At 40.9% G+C, this 20,937-nt stretch overlaps 2 protein-coding genes across 13 annotated transcripts in view; one reads left to right on the forward strand and one right to left on the reverse strand.

Annotated features, from left to right (window-relative positions):
- Positions 1-10,106, forward strand: part of thrb (thyroid hormone receptor beta) — a 120,679-nt gene extending 110,573 nt beyond the window's left edge. For 7 of the 12 annotated variants that reach the window (XM_055225557.1, XM_055225559.1, XM_055225558.1 and 4 more), the window contains 4 exons: positions 534-560; positions 649-795; positions 1,019-1,277; positions 3,048-10,106. In XM_055225557.1, the coding sequence (XP_055081532.1) occupies positions 534-560; positions 649-795; positions 1,019-1,277; positions 3,048-3,289 (675 nt within the window). In that variant the 3' untranslated portion in view covers positions 3,290-10,106. Of the gene's footprint in view, positions 1-473; positions 561-648; positions 796-1,018; positions 1,278-3,047 lie in introns of all 12 variants that reach the window. The other 5 variants (XM_055225555.1, XM_055225554.1, XM_055225556.1 and 2 more) reach the window with 1 other exon arrangement.
- A 1,128-nt stretch (positions 10,107-11,234) lies between these two features.
- On the reverse strand, positions 11,235-20,937 carry nr1d2b (nuclear receptor subfamily 1, group D, member 2b). The gene is made up of 8 exons (XM_033975055.2): positions 20,490-20,937; positions 17,872-18,054; positions 17,099-17,187; positions 15,157-15,301; positions 14,496-15,055; positions 14,221-14,406; positions 13,693-13,903; positions 11,235-12,888 (listed from the first exon to the last, which is right to left on the reverse strand). The coding sequence occupies exons 1-8, from the start codon at positions 20,506-20,508 to the stop codon at positions 12,692-12,694; spliced, it is 1,590 nt and encodes a 529-aa protein (XP_033830946.1). The 5' UTR covers positions 20,509-20,937; the 3' UTR covers positions 11,235-12,691.

Here is a 20,937-nt window from a genome sequence, read left to right on the forward strand (position 1 = left end):
AACTGTATCACTGCTGATTAATTGGGTTTTTATGGCAACATCAGGAGAAGAAAATTCTTTTATGAAACAAATTTGTAATCCAGCGCGGAAAAAAATTCATTATTGCGAAAACATGCGCACATGTGGAATAATAATAATAATTTTTAAAAATATAATAATAACAATGATGGAAGAAATAGTTTTCATTGTAACGGTTTGTTTTTGACTCTCTCCACCATACATATGGCATATGCATGGTGGAGAGAGTCCCGTCATATTTGACATATTATTGGCGTCATTACGACAGAGTAATCTGTTTGCGTTAGTTTGGACCTGTTGAATGTCCCGCCTGTATGTTGCTATAGAAACCCTGCTGATGTGCTGCTCTCTCTCTCTCACTGCTCTCTCTCATTTGTCTTCAGCTTAACTTGTTTTCTTTATGTTGACACGGGTTCTTCATTGAAACTTCACGATTCCTGTTGATTATCCAACAGGTCGAGGAAGCTATGCTTCTAAATGAAATAACATGTAATTTATTCTATACTCCTGACCAGAGTGCAGCAGGGGTGAAGGAAGACAAGGTACGACATGAACACTTTAAGTCCTTATTCATTTGTGATGTGTATCATGTGTCAGAGCTAACAAGTGTTCTGTGGTGTGTGCCTGCAGCCTGACGATATTGGTCATGCGTCGATGGTAAATCCTCCTGAGGGAAACAAAGTGGACATAGAAGCCTTCAGTCAGTTTACAAAAATAATCACCCCTGCCATAACCCGAGTGGTAGACTTTGCCAAAAAACTGCCTATGTTCTGTGAGGTAAGGGCTGCTTTTGTACACGGAATATTATTTCAGATCTGTGGATAAAATACAGCCAGAGTTTAACATTACAGATGCCACAGATAAGGTCACTAGCTCAATACTGAGCAACTGATACTGAGCTGTTTACAAATCCTCAGCACATCTGTCTCTGAAGTTGATCTGATTTACACCTATAACACAGCGGCTGTGTTTCTAACTTGCCTCATGTTTCTGTGAGCAGCTGCCTTGTGAAGACCAGATCATCCTGTTGAAAGGATGCTGCATGGAGATCATGTCTCTGCGTGCGGCCGTGCGGTACGACCCGGAGAGTGAGACGCTGACTCTGAACGGAGAGATGGCAGTGACACGAGGCCAGCTGAAGAATGGTGGGCTGGGCGTGGTGTCAGACGCCATCTTTGACCTGGGCGTGTCCCTCTCCTCCTTCAACCTGGACGACTCAGAGGTGGCTCTGCTGCAGGCCGTCATCCTCCTCTCGTCGGGTGAGATACGACAGGAGCTAGATAATAAAATATATGTGATTGATAAAAATGTATTACACAGCAAAAAGTCATATTTAGGTCAAAATAACTTGAATTAATATTATATTATTTTCAGTTGAGTAGATTTGACGTTATGAGTAAAATTATCTATCAGTGGAACAAGAGCTTTTGTACTTTAAAATAAACAAATAAATACCAGTACATAAAAAATCTTGTTCACCTCAAAGGTGCACTATATGGGGTCTGCCACCAGCTTATCTCCATAGAGATAAATCTTGTCTGAAATGTTCCACAGTATGTCATTAAACTTGCCTGTCTTGCATTTATTCAATTACATTTATTTTTATTGCTCAAAACCTTTAAAAAACATGCATTCATATTGTGAGCGGGGGACACCTCTCCATAGATCTGACCTGTAACTTGGCCTGATGTCAGGTGCTGGACCCTTCACCAGAAAAATAAGATAAATGGCAGCACTTTGCACTTAAAATAAAAACATAAATTGTATGTTGCTTGATCCAGGAAAAACTATAAATGAATAGATATGTTCTTAATTAAAACAATTTTGACCTTGCCTAGATATTACTTTTTCTGTAGTGTAGATCGAATAATAAAAATGCGGGAAATCTACAGATGACTGCTATTAAATTAATTTGAGGTACAAAAAATAAGACTGAATATATTTTAGGCGCTTTCTTTACACGTGTCTTTTTAATCACCACAGACTGTGTAAAGAAGTGAACTCAGTGAGTGTGATGTCACCACAGCGTTCAGCTCCAGTCAAATTAAGCTCATCAAGGCTGGACCAATTACAGGGGCCAATGTCATAATTAGTACAGCAACATCTTCTTACGCAGCTTAACTATATACAGTACAGTATATACTCTGACGTGAAATCCATAGTAAGCCTGGTTTAATCAATGAAAGGCTGGGCCGGGGCGTAGCACACTGTGTATAGTAGTAACCTCAATCAATCGAGCGAGCAGCACCTCGCACAGATCAATACTACAGTGAGTCCCTGGCCCATCTGTCGCCACGGTTACAGCGGCAGTCTGTCCATCAATAACTGCTGCCAACATGGGTCAATATCAGGCAAAACTAATATGTGATGAACAAGGCATGCTCCCACTGGATCTATTCATTTATTTGATTGATTATAGCTGTTTATCTTTTATAGATGGAGCATAATTCTATAATTCATCATCAACAAGGTCACATCAGAAATATTGGGATAAAACAATTACACTTTACCTTAACAATATGGCATTCATTCATAACATTCATAACAGCTGACAACTTCTTAAGAGTACAATTTTATTTTTTTGAATTACGGATGTGTATTTTGATTTGTACTGGGTCATAGTTCATTTTTGAATGGATCAAATTTGAATCAAGATAAAGATTCAGTAATTTTTAATAGTTAGTGATATTTTTGTTTTTGTTTTTTTTTTATTTCATTTTTGCTTTTGGAGAGGCCTACAGCTAATTTTGTGGCATTAAAAGCATGGTTTGCAATTTAGACTTGGAAAAAATACAATTTTATTTTTATTTTTATCATGTCTCTATTGTTTATGTTTAGAAAATTAATATTGAAAAACATTTTACATTATTATTAGTTAACAAATTAAAATTGTATTGCAAATTGGGATCGATCACTATGAAATAAACTCTATTTTGTTGTCATATCGCCCCTCCCTATTTCAGAGTGTAGAACAGATGCCAAAAACTACTTTAAAATAATCACATGAATGAACCTGTTTATCTCCGCAGACCGACCAGGCCTGAGCAGCATTGACCGGATTGAGCGCTGTCAGGAGGAGTTCCTTCTGGCCTTCGAACATTACATCAACTACCGCAAACATAAACTGGCCCACTTCTGGCCCAAGCTGCTAATGAAGGTGACGGACTTGCGCATGATCGGTGCCTGCCATGCCTCACGCTTCCTTCACATGAAAGTGGAGTGTCCCAACGAGCTGTTCCCCCCCCTGTTCCTGGAGGTGTTCGAAGACTGACCAGCAGGGGGCGCTGGCCTGGCCTTTGTGTGTGTGTGTGCATGTGTCTGTCTGTACGGATGGAACCAGCAAACCGCCCCAACTCTCCACTCTGAGCACTACTGACTTCATTCCGTAGAGTAGAGGAGTAGCTCTCTGGTCAGGACACCAACCATTCCCTACAGTGCGGGTACATGTGAATAGCACTTGTGTTGTTGTCTTTTTGTTTTACCGGATTGTTTTTCGTTGTTTCAGATATAACCTCTCACACCTCGGATTTGAAAATAGTTTTATTTTGTGTGTCCATGATTGTACAGTCGGTGTATTTTTTGGTGATTTTTTTTTTTTAGACACTTAACTAGAAACCATGCAATTTCTTCTCCGTCGATTTTAAAATGGCTGCTCAAGTGACTCATTTTTAGCAACCAAATCTCTTTCCCGCCTGCTTACTGTTGGTTAATAGCCGTTATATATAATACAACTCTGTGAATGCAAATTTGATGTAGTTTCACACCAGTACAACGTATCCTCCAAAACCAGTCAACCCTCACGTAAACCTCAGTACCGTAACACACAGGTCGCTATGAATCTCAAAATTAAATGTTAAAAGTTAGACAGCATAGTCCGTTCCCAATGCAAGCATGTTAGATTCTGTTCAATGCATGCACTGTTAACACTACATAACCGTACTCAACAAATGATCCAAGCCTCACCGACTCGTAAAAATGGTAGACATGATTGAATGTTGTGTCCAAATTCACTTGTTCCTACGTTAGACTATTTTTGTTGTGCTTTCAAACATTTATTTTTTGTTCAGCTAACTTCCTTTGACAGATTCCTTCCGTCCAGAGTTGCTATTGTAAACCGTCTCCATACGTATTAGGGACGGGACAAGACTCAGTTTTTTAAGGTCAGACAAGATTTTGTCCACGAGAACGACACAGGACGAGAGTTTGACGTAATTCGAAATATATACGTTGTGCGGTTCAATTTCCAATGTTGGCCTCACAATATATATTTTTTAATTTTATATTTTTAATGCCTTTCTAGTACTGCTTTTTGGAACAATAAAAATGTAACTCGCCAACACGTGACCCTATTTCGCCCAATCCGAACAAAAGCATATGGAAAGAAAACCTTGCAAGATCAGTTTCTCGTATGTGCAAAATCTCGTGGCAGTTTTGTCTTGAGAGATCTCGTGGCATGAGATCTTGTCCAGTCCCTAATACGTATAATGCTGTCTTACATTTTAGCAAAAAAAAAAAAAAAAAACTTCTTCACAACATCCTGGTCTTCCTCTTGGCCTCACGCCCGGCAGCTTAAAGCCTCATTTTACCCGTTTTCACTAACGTTCTTCTGTTATCCATAGCAGCTACAAAACCTTAAGTACTCCTCATTATGTCCAGAGAGAACTTAAACATGTTTGCTACCTCCAGCTCTCCCTCCTGTCCATCCCACTCTCTGAACCAAGCGTCTCCAACCTGTTTCTATGGACCTACATTTGGACCTGACCAGTCGCGAAAGCTTAGTCGAATTTGTAGTACATTACTTTTGGATTACTGTTTCATAAGTACTGATATGTGGAATAAGTATATAAGGAATTTTAAAGGTGCACTATGTACCTTTCCGATGGGGGTTGTCTCCACGGAGATGTCATTGGTTTGCCTGGAATTTTCCGCAGTATAGCATTAAACCTATCTATTTATCTATGCTCTAACGTACATTGAAAAAGATGCATTGTTACTGTGACCGGGTTCTCTGTCCAATGTCCACAGATCTGACCTGTAATTTGGCCATAGGGATTGATAAATTTAATGCCATACTGTGGAACATGCATGGCAAACACATGGTGCACCATCTACGAGAAACGTTACACATCTTTTACTGAATAACAAATGATGCAAACAAACTTCGAGCCCCTTGTTGTCGCTAATATAACCAGTAATGCGTCTGTACCATGTTTCATCGACCAGCGCAGCCTAAATAGACATGGATCCTCAAATTTTGTGCAATCGAACAAGTGATTTTGGACACAGCTACCGACTTGTAATACAAAAGTAACCGAGAGAGTTGCTAATGTGCTTTGCTAACCGATAACAGATCCCAGATACCAGAACAGTGTTGCATTCGACTGTGCAACTGCTCCATTACTGAAAGGCGCGATAAATGAATCATCTCTCCATCTGCTCACGTTGCATAAAATCTGTCCGAGCCAACGACAACTAGCAAAAGGCTTGACACGAAAAGGCGATATAGCGTTAGTGTTAACCCATTTGACGTTGTGAGTTTCTGAGCACTATTTAAAGCACATAAAAGACTCCGATGTCAGGAAAAAGACAATCATTCAGTCTCGCGCTCTGTTGTTTCTGTGACAATGAAACATACCGTGCCAAAATCCGAGAGTTGTGTGTGTGCCCCCTGCAGGCTGTCGGAGCACGATCACACTCAGAGGAGCTGTCGGGCCGAGACACTTACAAAGTCCTGTCAAGGTCGTGTCGTGTCTGTCGTCGCAACACAAGTCATTCACATGTTTGTTTGGTTTTCTACAACTGTTCAAGCACAGGGGTCATACAAAGTGACGTCATGGTGCTACGTGGGTTAGGATATGCGATCATTTAATATGCATTCAAGTGTTTTACAGTGGCATCGCAAATACTCAAATACTTGGGATGGATATTATTGATAGACAAAGTGCTTGTGATAATTATGAAGGAATCTCAAATACGTTTTTACAGATTATGTAACGATGATAAAGGAAAATATTTTGGGTTTATGCAAAATGTATAACCAGTTTGTCCATTATTTAACCCTTCCTGTCTTCAACTGGTTCAATTAAGACATTTTAATCTTTGACCTACCTAAAATTCCTATCTTTAAAGTAGTTAAAAGGGACATTAAGGGAGATGTATCATGGAGAAAAATATATATATAGATATCCAGAATGATTTCTCTGTATTTTCTATACAGATTGATATCAGTCTGGTCCTCCATTGTGTCTCAAGCACAGACAAACATGATGATGTCCAATCAGATTTTTTCAGTGACACAAACGAAGGAGCTCATCGGTCACTGGATTTACGCATAAAATCTAAAATCCGCAGAAATCCACAATGTTTTTCAGCCCAGTGTGATGCATGCCTTCAATTGGCTAATCCACCTGTCAATCAATCACGGCCATTTGAAAACTTAGATTCACCGATGACCAGACTCAAATCTTTGTAAAGTAATGAAGAAGTGTGTGTTCTGGATCCCAGGCAAGAACTACCTAAAATGTAAGTGTAATTGTATTTATTTGAGTAGCTTTAGTTGTTATTATTATTATTCACCCAATTTCACAAAAATATACAAGCCCAATTTCACAAAAAGACACATTTTTATATAAATTTTGTGTCTCGAGAACCACTGTTTTAGATCAGAATTCAATAATCACTAATTTAGCACATTAACAGGTCTCCTTAAACTCGTACAGAAAAAGTAAGTATGAGATCAATGCGTTGTTGTTGTTGTCTTGCCTATCAATAATATCATGTCAATAATATCAGTATACACAAAAAGGGTAGTTCATACGTCATACTTACTGTTTTCCTTTATGTTCAGATCTTGGCCCACCACTGTGACGTCCTGGTGGGAGATTGTGGCCAAAAAAATGAAAGACAAAACTGTAATTTGTCTGGGGAATTTTGTCAAACTGTAGCGCTTTTACTTTCCCTGATTTGCTCCCTTGTTTCAATTGGATTTTCTGTATGATCTCGCCGTATGCAATGTGACATCCACGGGCTTTGTAAAATGTCACCCATACACTACTTGGCCTACTTACTTTCTCCTTTTCTGTGAAGTGATGCCTTTTAATCCAAGCAATAGATTTCGCTGCAGTGTTTGAACGAGCCGGACCTCACGTACACACACCTCCTGTACAGACTAAATAAATGCACAGACAATCAGAGGGAGAGAGGCAGGTGGGGGCGGGACGGGCACCTGCACGGGACACCTGGCAGAGGGGGCATTGATCACGGTTATGGACATCTGAGGTTAGCTTCTTCAGATGTTAGCGTGTTTACAGGAGTCGTCAAAACCTGAGTCTGAGCCACCTTTTTATTAAACAAGGTCTTAGAGGAGCTGCGAGAAGTGTGCTGCGTAAGTTTACTCGACCTTTGGCTGACCTCTGCGTTGGTTGCTCATTGGTTGATCAAAAGAACAAGCATAGTCGTCACAAACTTTGATTGGATTATATAAGAACAAAGTGATTTCTTGTAAAGAAAATTAAAAAAGTGTAGCTTGAAGGTTTTTCTTGTGGAAATTTCGGCAAATCAAATGTTAACTGACTATAAGTGTTATTATGTGGATATGTATTAACAAAACTGCGGTTGCCCGATCAGTAACCAATCAGAGGTCAAAGTTAATGGTTTGTGTTAATGCCACTAATAAAATTTATAAAAATTAAACATCATTGACAATAGCTTCTCCAAACTTGATCTCTACACTCTTGAATAGATGTAGACTACATGCTTCATTATCTCAGTGGCCCTTTGGACCAAAAGTCCCAGGAACTAACCTCAGGAACTAAATCAGGTCGCCTCCGTTTGGTTTTCACTGCATCTCGAGACCTGTGTGTAGCCTCATGAATCAGGTTAGCATGTTAGCTAAGCATAGCTAAGTGTATTAGTGACAGAAAACATTACTCTCAGTTACTCAATAGATACAATTTACTGCATGACCCACACTTACCTCTTCAGACCGTAGACTAGACTCAGGAGTTCAGTAAAGCTGTCACAGTATTACTCTTCATGCTAACTGCCATAAGACTATTGATGCTGACAGTCTGAACACATCTGTATTATTTTGACCAATAAAATCCGTTCAGTACTGTTCAACCAATAGCTGTTCGTTAGTCTCGGCACACTCCTCTACCTCAGGCGCAGAAAAACAAGAACGTGGAGCTAACTAATGTTAGCGCATGACGTTCCTCTAATCTTGGAATGATTTAGGTTCCTGGAAAACTCCACATGCAGAACAAGGGCCGTTCTGAGAGTCACGGCAACATAAACATTATAAGCTTTGCATTTGTGTTATGTATTTATCTTTAATTCTGATGTTTAAACAAAGGCAGCAAATTGAGATTGACATGTTGGTGCTCTTAAAGGGCCTGTGCCTGAGTTTAAACCATGAGTTTAACCATAGTTTGAACTTTTAGCCTCACCCTCTTAGTATTTTGTGCAACTGTGATATTGCTCAGTGACACAGAAACGACTGTAAGGGATAGTTTTGTGCAGTTTTTACATATAGTTCTGTATTCTCTGCCTACTATTTGCTTTTTCACTCTTGGACATGAACTATGACAGAGAATCAAGTGTCTGGGATAGTGCAGGCAGTGTCCAGTGATTCTTAGTTTAAATCTGTGGTGGGATGAAAAGAGGTGACTCTGTCGGGAGCTCTATATTACCCAAGAAAATTCTATATAAAATGAATAGATTATATGTTTTTTTATTACCATACAATACTTCCTGTCTCTAAGGGAGCGCCCAAGGGAGCTTAGTCACACAGGAGGAGCTCAGAGTAGAGCCGCTGCTCCTCCACATTGAGAGGAGCTGAGGTGGCTGTTCCGGTTCTGGGAATCTCTTTTGGAGAGGTGTTCTGGGCATGCCCCACCGGGAGAGGGATCCAGGGAAGACCCAGGACACTCTGGAGGGACTATTATCTCTTGGCTGGTCTGGGAACCCCTCGGGATCCCCCCGGAGGAGCTGGAGGCAGTGTGTGTGTGGAAAGGGAACTCTGGGCATCCTCACTGCTGCCTCTGTGATCTGGCTCTGGATAAAGTGGATGGAGACCGTACAATATCATACTGTAAAGAGCAATTATCTTGACAAGAATAAATTGAACTCAGGTACAGGCCCTTTAATTTTGATGTATGCAAATGGACGTATAGTTTGACCCATACAAATAATGCACAGTAAAAAGAACAGTTTATGGTTGGGTGTGTATTGGTTAATTGTTTGTTATATAGTCTATAGATGCATTACTTATGTCAAAGGGTTTTATAAATAGTTCAAATTCATAGCATTGAGGTAAAACTTTTATGAGAAATTTTTTTAAATGGATTAGCTTATTTATTTATGCTAACATGGCCATATTGTTACTGTGCGTAAACTGATCAATGCCTCCCTCCAAGTTTCACTGTATCGTCTTGAAACGGTGCCTTTGTCCCTCCCAGTTTGTTACACTTGGTTTCTCAGTTACAAACTATAACAATGTGCATCATAGAAAACATATTTTACCACACAACGGAATATGGATGTATATTTTCAGACTGCAGATTTTTTTTACAGATGTTGTTAGCATAATATGTTTTGCAAAGCGTTAAAATAAAAAAAAAAAACGAATAAAAACTTGCTCTAATACAAAGTAGCAAGATTTGAAAAAGTATTGCAGTAGTCGGACTTCACTAATGATAAGCAGCACAATGACACATAACAATACCAGCATTTATTTACGGAAAAAAAATTCATTCACGTCAACACCGACTTCTCTCCTCGTGTGCTTGAGTGTCCTCGTTCAACTCCGTTCATCACCCACTGGAAAACAAAGAGAGACAGCCGTGAGAACTGTGTGTCCAGACTGGTGTTTGTGCTAGCTAGCGAAACCGAAAAACTAAATGCAAAACAGTCCAAAATCCAGCGCCTTGCACTCACTTCGACTGGGGAGCGCTGTCCGCCAATCAGTCGACTCAGGGCGGCGTCCCGACTGAATGTGGAAGTCTTTTGAGAATTTTGAATTGTGACAATGAATGAGTGAATGACGCTAATGTGAACTGGATGTTGAGAATAAAGATGGTTTTGAGAAATGTTGGTTTCTTTTTTTTTGTTTTGTTTTGTTCAAATTGCTAATTACCAGCACGGCTATTAGCAACATGAGATTAAAGGCAGTGATTTTTGCCAGATTTTTTTCTGTCTTAAAAACTTAAAGGGTTTGCAGTGGTTTAAAGTTATTCCTCATTTACCTTATGCATTCAGAACATCCTAATTATTCACCGTAAAGAGTTTATAAGCTTTTTTCACAGCTCTCAGACACCAGAGCAGTTGCTGTAACAATAAAGCTAACAACACCTAGCATGCTAATACCACTTCCTTAACAGACGATAAAATGTTTTCTAATTAGATGCAGGCAGCAAACAGCAGAGTTATTTTTTAACTTCAAGAGCTGCTAATAAAATAAAAGCTATCTGTGCTGGGGCAAGACAGATTTAGCTCAAATACATGGGGGAAAAAAAATCACATATCCTACAGGGCCTTTAAACTAGGGCCTATTAATTACCTTATGGATAATCAATTGTTTTTGAAAGAGATGTCCAAACCGATGAGCCTAAACCTATGAATTTTGGCCTTTATAATTTTTTGTCAAGCCAAAAAAAAAAAAAAAAGAAAGAAAAAAAGCCTGTACATAAAGCTGTAATATACAGTGTGTGGTAATGACCTCAGAAGTGCCAGTGTCATCTCCTGGCTGCAGGTGTGAGCGCCCTCTTGTGGACTGTACGGGGAAACTCCTTTGACAGCTAATTATTCAACATTTACCTCTTTTACAGCACATGTGTCAAAAGCTGCGCTAGTCAGTATATCAGTGTTTGTAATAAAAGGTGGAGTGTTAGCAAAAACAACAATAAAGCCGTTTTTTCTTTTTTTTAAATAAAATAGGCTATAACTATATTTAAGTATCCACGCTCCACGTTCAAACTGCACGGAGTGGCGCCATCTACCAGAACTCACGAGGGTTACGTCAGTTTTATTTTTATCTTGTTATATTGTCAGATCTTTTTGTTGTTTTTATGATAGATTGATATGACACAGAGTTTATGTTTAATTATTAACAGAATGTGTTTATTTAGTCCATTTAAATGCATTAAGGGGGAGATAGTCTTGTTATTGGAGCATATTTCTAAGGTTTATATGCATATTTAAAGAAACAGACACCACAGTGCATTTATAAAATTTATTTGTCGATATATTTATCTATACAGTACTGTCTTGATAGCACGTCTCTTCATATAGAAATCTATGCATACTGCAATCCTTTGACAGAGGAGAACAGAAACACATGAGCACGACGTCAGAAGCTTTGGATATCCACACATTCTACAGAAGAGTCCCAAAATTCAAACGTCAACGCGACAAATGCACCGGCGGCAACTCACTCACACTGTAGCTTAGTTCAACTACAATCAGTGAAAGTACAATCATAGTTTGTTTAGTCGTATAACGCATCTATTCGTAACTCTATACTATACATTCTGTACAAAATGTTTTCAAGCAAATCGGGTGTAGCTGGAGCCTGCGATCACTTCTGTTGTGATGTTAAAGAGCCCAAATGGACACTCCAGACTGTATTCCCCTCAGGACAAACAAAATCAGAATTTACAGTAAAAAAAAAAAAAAAAAAAAAAAAAAAATACACATGTACTCAAATTTTCAAAACAAAATCATTAAGATTTCAGCATCATCTCCACTGGTCCACAAGTGGAAAAGCGGCCATTTTTATTTGTCGCAATGCCCAAATAACTTAAAAAGGTAAACAGGAAATAAACATACAACACAACTGCGACATGGAAATTCAAATCAGAATATTTTCTTAGCGTTGCCACAATACCCAAATAGTTTTCTACATTTTCGGTAAAGAAGACTCCCCTATTGTTTAGCCAGTGTCCAAAGAAAAAAGATAATTGTGAAGGTTGGATTTGATGATTCATCCTTACAGTTTTCAAGCAGTCACATATTGCACTATGAAGGCAAAGACACCAGGCTACACTATAAAGGAAAGTGCTTCCATTGTTTGTACAGTTTCAAAACAGAGGAGCCATGTCTTCCATCCAAAGGTAGTGGGCGCTGTGTTTCAAAAATGTATTCATAAATAATGGCTGCTCCTTCAGACAACTGAAGAGGCTTAACTATGAAATGTTATTATATTTTGTGTTAGATTTTACATTCTATCAATATTTACACGAAGGTTACACTTAAGTTCTAATATTAGCCAGTTTACTATTTGTTTTAATATTCATATTTCATGTTTTTTATCCAAACAGAACAAAAGTTAAATTTTTTAGTATCCAAATCCAAGGGTAGTCGATCATTTCCATTTCCTTGGTACCTGACATTAGTATTGGCATGTTAGCATTAGCATATTAGCACTTCCCTGTACCTCTGGCTGGAAACATGGCTTCTGCTCCACACACAAACACAGACACATACACGTCTAGCACTGCGTCTCGTCTGTACACATCATTCTCCCTACAGTACGATTGGATTTTCAGTTTATTCCCCCATTTCGCGTCCGAGTTTTAGAGACCAGGATCTCCTACTTAAGATGGTCCCTCCCTGGTCCGGCTCTGGTCCTTTAGTCTCTGGAGGGAGGGAGGAGGAGGGAGGTACTTGGGGGGACTCAGGAATGGACCTTGAATGCTAACAGCTGCTCTGAGTGCATGTTGTTGAGCGAGCGCAGGTCGGGCAGTTTGAGCAGAAGTTTGGTAAAGATGGACGCCTCGTTGGGGTGGTTCTTGGTGATGATGCTGCGGAGCGCACGGATCAGTGTCTCCTGTAGAGCCTCCACAGAGTTCACGTTCTCTATGCCAGAACGATCTGCAACACACGAGGAGCGGATAAGCAGGAGGTGTAAATACTTTACTTTTACATTTTGTAATTTAAAATAATGTCTGCATATGGAAAATACACAATAAATTACATCTCCATTTCCAATGAGGAATTTGAGCGTTGGAGCTCCCTCTGCTGTCAGCAACAGGCATTAACATTTAGAAAGTGTCCTTAACCCTGTGAACGCAACACTAATAGAGCCATGTGTTTGTGAACACGACTTGACCTCAGGACGAGTCGGCTGATGGTTTATGGGCTTAAAAACTGTCTGGACTTTTATCTATGGCTCGACTTAACGGGCAAAATGTGAAAAGACCATTTTTGAGTGCTCAGAGAAAACAACCTTGGATTAATTGGTTAATGAATTAAGTTATATACAACTCCAGGTATGTTGTTGATGAGGGGACAACATCATAACATGGTTAAAAGGTCAAAAGTCTTTAAAACCAAAAAGATTTGAACCAGTTACTTTCTGGCTGGTGGCCAAGTATACTGACAGTGCCACTGTTGCCACGGTCCTTCCTTTAATATGTTAATGTGAGGATATATAGTTACTAAATCATTTAAAATTATATCCCTCCTTAACATATCACTTTTATTATTTTAGAGTTTCCAAATTGACACAATGATTAGTTGTTCTTCCCAAAACGTCCGGTCAGCTGGTGGATCAAGTTGTACGGATTGATTGATTAAACCAATAACAGATAGACAAGACAAGTCGTAAGTAGTAGTAAAAGTAAAAGTAGCAAATCTGCATTAGGTAGTATTTTGAGATAATATTTGGAGACGTACCCGCTGAGACCAGGACCACAGCAGTGAAGAGGCTCATCTCCTCGTCACTCAGGCCCAGGTTCATGAGCTTCTCGCTGAAGTCAAACATGGAGTTGAGCAGGTCTCCGGCCCCCATGGCCCTCAGGCAGTCCATGCTGTACTTCTTACCCCCCAGGAAGGTGACCGTGCGCTCCCTCACATCGAACAGGGAAGCGAAGCGCACCACCAGCACCTGAACACATCCAAACAGAACAGACTGTAGTACAGCTGCACTGGGGGGAGACAGAATGTCACATCATTCTGTGCAGTACTGTTAAACTGGCACCAGTGTTTGAATCTCAACTACACGAATGGAGGTACCGGAATGGCTCACCTGGTCCAGTACATACGACAGAACCGCAGAGACAAAGGGTTAAATCCCCTTTATATCTTGCCGACCTGGTTTGGCCATTGCTTACTCTGTCCTATAAAGGTAATTGGTGCTTACTAAATACGCACAGGCACAGTACAGAGCAGTGTGAGGTAACAGTGTGTGTACTGCAGTAGTACCTCGAAGGTGCCAGCCTTGAGCAGGCTGACCTGGTCGTGCTGGGACAGCTCTCTGAAGCCGGGGATCTTCTTGGCAAACTCCACCACCTCCCTTACTGCAGGGGTGAAGCTGTGAGAGAACTCCTCCCACACCAACGGGCCTGACTTGTCTGGGTCCACGTGAGGGGACAGGTTCATGGGACACACCTGTGGGACACAGAGAGGACACTGTCAGTCTGAGACTCAGGACAATCACAAAGACATTTACATGACCCTTATGGACCCGGGTCTCTTACCAAGTGCATCCGGGTGCCCCCCCTCCACACAGGGCGGCCGTACGCCCTGTGTGCGGGGCCCTCAGGGGCCGGGCAGGGGGCTGGGCAGGAGCCCGAGCTGCTCTGGGGCACTTTGAAGGGACAGGCACTGGCGTCCTGGTTTGGCTGGGTTTCCATGGTGACCAGGTTGTTGCGGTGGTTCCAGTCGTTCTGGCGCTGCTCTGAGCTGTGATTGGTCACACTAGTGTCAGTGGTTGTGGCCTCCTGGTTATACATGAAGGTCTCCTGGTGGGCGCGAGTCACTGATCCAATCACTTCTTCCTCTCCACTGTCCGACGCACTGGGGGAGCCGGAGCTGGTGTCCATGGAAACGCTGGGCTCCGGGTCTGAGCTGGAGTCCGATTGGCTGGAGCGGGGCGAGGAGGAGGGAGACGAGGTAGCGTCCATGTTGGCGGGCTGAGCTTTGGGAATGTTGAGGGCAGGGCTCTGCAATTCGCTGTTCATCATGTTGTTCATGGCACTCTGCATCTCCAGGAGCATGCGCTGCTTCTCTCGCTTCGGGATGCGCCCAAAACGCACCGCTGGCATCCAACACACACACAGGTCAGAGCCCGGACCTCAAACAAGTATCCACTAAAAAATAATAATAATAATACTAGCGTGAGCACAGAGGCCTACTCACCGTCCCGGGACATGCCCACCAGCAGGCACTTCTTGAAGCGGCACTGCTGGCAGCGGTTGCGGCTGATCCTCATGATGGGACAGTTGTCGTTCAACAGGCACTTCTTGTACTGGATGTTCTGCTGGATGCTCCGCCGGAAAAAACCCTGCGACAGGACGACACGGCAAGGTCAGAACCAGCACTATGATCCAGAGTAAAATCACTCTAGAGTTATTTTGGTTTGAGGCTGCCATAATGAACCAGAGTCACCCCAAGCCACATAAACCATGTCTGGAGTGAAATGGGTCTGAACATCACTTAAACCACTACACAACTGCTGTTTTTTTAGAATTCTCCTGATAAATTGCATTGAGCGGTAGTCTTATTTACATTTGTCAGTTTCCCTTTTCAATCCCCTCTTATCTATGTGAGACTATAATTATAACTGATCAGAGACTGTGGTACATTCATTAGTTTCTTATGGAGCTGTTGGACTCTGGCTGTGTAAGTATATAACTGTGTATATAACTGTGCTCTCAATGTGCCCTTCTGAATGCTGGAGTTCTCTGTGTGGTCTCTCCCCTGTGGGTAACTAGGCCATGGAGCAGTGTGAGATGAGAGGAGCGGGGTGTATGAATATGAGAAAGGCTGAACTACTTTGGCTCCGTACGTAGTTGAGGATGACCCAGTTAAAACTACACTTCTCTCATGATGTCGTAGAGTTTGGGGCCTGGTGTAATGCCCGGCAGGGGCTCCTGTGTGTGCACTTTTAATCAGAGCACTATCCAGGTGACTTGAGTAACACACGTGTGGCTTTTATGGAGGAAAAGATTTTGGTTTGCTTAAAGATTATGTAGCTTGAAGAGTGACCGGCGCACCACTTGCTTGTTTCCATGGAGATGTTATAGTGTTCCCCAGAATGTTCCACAGTATAAAATTATCTTAATGTGACCATGAGCACCTCGCCACAAATCTGACCTTAAACTTGGGCTGGTGATAGATAAGTTTAACATAACACTATGGAACATTGTAGGAAAAGCAAAAGCAATACCATCTTCATGGAGACTATGCCGTGTTTGATGCTCTAAATGTAATTTGGTTGTTTTATGACAATGACAACAAAATCTTAAATTTTGAATCTTCGATGGTGGACCATCCACTATAAAAGCTGCATAGTGCACCTATGAATTGTGAATTGGTGTTTTCCACTTGTGTGTCTCCATGGAGATGTCAATGCTCTGCCTGTATTGTTCCACAGTATGGCATTGAACTTATCTCCATGGAGACAAGCAGGTTAGATACAGGTTACAGGTCAGATATGTAAAAAGTAAGAATGTTTTTAAAACATGTTGAATACATGTCATATTATGGAACATTTTAGGCAATGTAATTACATATTCATGCAGACAGGAACGTCCCAGAAAAGTTACATAATGAACTTTTAAGGAAGCCTAAGGCTTCTTGTAATGTCAATTCCATTGTCTATTGTGAGTAGGTTGTAATGCCTGTTTTGTCTTGTTTTATGTTTCCATTTGTGGCTGGTCTGACAAGTTCTTAACCCTGGTTTATTCCTAGTATGATTTACATAATAGGTGAATTTAAAGGTCATTGCATAAGCACACTTATTTAATTTATGAAAAGTGCTTTTAAACTCATCCCACTGAATAATTAGGAAGCTCAGGGATGCATAAGGTAAGTGAGAAATAATTTTGGACCACTGCCAACTGTTTGAAATGAACAAATTCTGTTTTTCACATTTTAAAACAGTAAAAATCAAGTACCGCATCTTTAAAATACACAATATTAGCCTGTTACTGTCTTTTTGATTTAGCAACACTATCATTTGCTTAGTGCTAACAAATACTACGTCTTGAAGATGATGCTATATTCCCCCCAAAGTTCACCAAACTTCTCCACACAATAAACCCATAGATGAGTCCCATTTTGTAATTTTGATTAATACCTTGCATCCCTCGCATGCGTGCACGCCGTAGTGGAAACCCGATGCCACATCTCCGCACACTTTACACGGCAGCACCAACCCGTTCAATTCTGAGAAGGAAACAAAAACAGTTCATATATGAGTTCACATGAGGACACACACGTGGAGCGCTGGGTTCAGACCAGGACATACACGTGCGCTGCTGGGTTCATGTGAGGACACCAGTCAAACCAGAGTGCCAGTGTTATTAGTCACTTTTATAACAACAATATGAGACGGAAGTGAAGTGTGTGGGCATGGGCGGTTCCTTTAAGTTGGTATGGTTTAACCTTTTAAATGCCAATGCGGTGGTTCTGAGGTTTCTGTACACGGTTTACGAGTCCTACTGCAGCCTCAGTATGAATTTATAAGCTTACAGAATTGTAGTTTTAAAATCAAATTCTTGAAATTTTTGTGTATCTGTTTTGTGTTTGTTGTTTGCGATTTAGTTATTAAAAAACAAAACAATATATGCACATTTTTAGGCCATTATTTTGATAGCAGGCCTATAGTTGTTGGGGATGGTAAATTGTTTGTAAATCTGCAACTGTTTAGATGTCTAAATGCAAAAATGTTTTTATGTTAATTCTGTTAATGATGCCTCACTGTTTCTGTTTTGCTCTTAAAAAAATATATTGAAATGATGCATAATTCTCTTAATTATAGTCCATTGTTGTGTTTATTCCCACCCACACTGGAGTGACCTCCCTGAACTTCACTGCAGCACACATTAGAATGTAATGATGGTCTCTTACTGGTGATGCCACACTTGGCAGTGGATGGCCCACGTCCCTTCAGAGGAGGCAGGGTCCCGGGGCCTCGTCGGGGGGAGGAGCCGTGGGGGGGTGAGGACGACTGGTAGCTGCCGTTGGAGGAGTCGCTGTGGCAGGACTCGGGGCTGGACGCCGAGCTGGATGAGCTGATGTACGCAATTACACCTGCGAGACACCAATCAGGACATAATGGACAAGTTTAACCTATTTTATTTGATTAACACATGAATTATACTTAGGGTAAGACTGGTTAATAGATTGCTGTGTTTCAGATGACATCAGAACATTCAATAGGCCCATAATAGTTAATACATGACGGCGCAGCTAAAATTAATATTGTTAAAATGCCAGTTTTTGTTGTAATATAGTAAGTTAACAGGTCTAGTCAATAATCAGGTTAAATATTTGTGAGTTTACCTTTTGGATATTTTGTGGCAAAGTACAATGTAATCAACAGAATAAATTTGTTCTTGCCCCCATCTGGGAGTGACAGTTAGGTACATTTGTTTTTGTTTACATTTTTCACTGAAATCATATGATCTAGACTAAAGATCTTATATTTAATCTGTTAAACTCCCATTATGCATCAAATGTATGGAAAAGCTATTTTTTGGTCACTTTCAAACATGTGTTTCTCCAGCTCACTATTTAGAGACTCCTTCCCTATAGGAAGAGCAGAGCACATTCACATTTAAATCAGATAAGGTCAAACCTTTTTTTTTTTATCTTGTCCAATCTAACATTCTTTTATTATTTATCTTCCAGTCAGACTGATCAATATGAGACTCCATACTGCTACTTTGCTTGTTTCATTTCAAGTCATACAGTCACATGTACCCTCACGTTTTTTCCGTAATGGGCAGGGCCAGTCTCAAATTATTTAACTTTTACTGCGCCAGGCCATTTCAACTTTAGTAAACAAAAGCTTGCGCTGCTTTAAGTTATCTGTTAAGTGTTAGTATATGACTTTTTATTGGCCTTCATCAACTATTTATGATTTGAATTATTATTTTATTGCTTGTTTTTTCCTTCGCAAAATCTCTATCAGCTTGGACAAACAAAAAATGATTTGATATTTTACATTACATGAACAGGAAGCATCATGCAGGCTACAAGTGAGTTAGTCCAAAATAAGACTTGACTAGCATATTGACCAAGCAGTGGCCTCATTGGTTAGCCTTGTATCTCTCCTCATCCTCGAAGCAACAGGCTTAACATAAAGAGGGCACTTCATAATAGGAGCAGCGCTGTCAGCCAGTAGGAGCACAGCAGAGAAATTTTTCGCCCCTCCGATATAGGCTGACCTGATTTCTTTACCCTGCTACTCAGAATGATTAGGTAACAGTCATTACATAATATAGGCTAAAGCAGGGTGTGTAGTGGGTAGTCTGGCTTTGCCCCGCAACCATTCACATCCACTGGGTAACCACTGGGTAAAAGGAAGTTTAAATGGACAACTAGAAAAACTGGCCAATGTTTATGAATGGGAAGGTTGCATATGTAAATTTGAAAAACATGTGTAACAATGAAAAGTAGGTTGGTGAAGCTGTGAATTCTTCAAATAAAAGGTTGAGAGGTTTGTTAGGGTTAGTTCTGATTTTAGGCCTAGTTGGCTGAGTTAAAATAGTAGGCTGACCGATGCAGTAAATGGTCTTTTTAGTGGCATCCATGGTTAATAAAACTTGGCCTAGTTCTGTCACACTTCTCAAAGGAATGCTGCGTTCACGGCCCCCTAGTAAAGCAGGCTATTCAACGTGACTAGACTTCAAGAGTATCTAGCTTTAGGCAAATACTGCAGTATACATGCATTATGTTAAGTAACGGGGTAATATACCACGCGTTTGTTCATGTCAGTTAAAAATGTGGTGGTAATAATAATAAGGTAGTAAGGTTTCATGATTAATACAAATAAATTAAAGCACAAATGTAGTCTACGGTCTATCTTCATAAATAGAAAACGTGAAAAATTGAGTAGACATCTATAAAACACGGAATTCTTTACACGTAACAATTTTTACGTCGAATATTCTCATAAAATATCTCTTTTAACATGCTCTTTAACTAGAAAAGCTTCGAAAGTCACACGGCGCCGCCCAGGACGCCTCTCTTCCCGCCCCCACGTGTCTCGAGCATGTTTTTTCCCGGGCAGAAGTGGGTCACAGATCTACTGCTGCTGCCGGCCTCACGTGTATCCGCACCGAGTCTACACGCCAGCCAACCTGGACAAATTATGCAATGCCTACGTCACGGCACCGCTCGCCCAATCAGCGGCAACGCACGACCAGCGTAAACACAAGCGCACATGGCCGGGCTGACGGGTCCATGTGAGTGGAGCCAACTGCAGTGCCGCTCGAGCCAACGGCTTGGGTAATAACAGAGCTATACTGGCACTGCTAACCTAGATAGTTATTGGCGCACAAATACATGCGAGAACTCTGAAATACATTTGTAATACATGTTGCAGGCAACAGACAGTGACATAAATTACATTTCCATTACTTCTGGTATAATTTCGACCGTTTTTCTAGAATGCACGATTCCTGTTGCACAAAACCTCCGTGCATCAAAAAACGGGGGAAAACCATATTTTTGGCACTCACCGGCTTTTGTCGACTCCATGTTCTTGGACTTTAGGGTCTCCTCCTCTGCTACCTTAGTGTTGAAGCCGTTTTTTCGGTTTGGAGTGTTCAGCAACTCTAAAGTCGCTGATTTGTCTCTATAAAAAGGCTACAACATGTATCAAGACGAAGCGACCACGACAAAAACGTTAAAAAATAAGCTAACTTTCTCCTCCGCAGCTAACCTAACAGGAGAGCTTAACGGTTTGAATGATCGTGGGTAAGTTTTCTACGCCTAAGTTGTCGCGACAAGTCCTCGTAAGCTCTGGAAGCTTCTCTAATCAAAAATGGAGCAAATACGTGTTGTTGATGTGGCTAATGCCGTTGTTTCTCCGCAGAATCGCAGAGTTTGGTAGAAGTTGAGCTGTCGGGAGAGGTGTCCGCGGTGCTGCTCGTGCTGTGGTAGGATCTGGCTCTCTGACTGTTTCTC

Source organism: Periophthalmus magnuspinnatus, chromosome 11, assembly GCF_009829125.3.
Source record: "Periophthalmus magnuspinnatus isolate fPerMag1 chromosome 11, fPerMag1.2.pri, whole genome shotgun sequence".
In the NCBI taxonomy this organism is placed as follows: domain Eukaryota; kingdom Metazoa; phylum Chordata; class Actinopteri; order Gobiiformes; family Gobiidae; genus Periophthalmus; species Periophthalmus magnuspinnatus.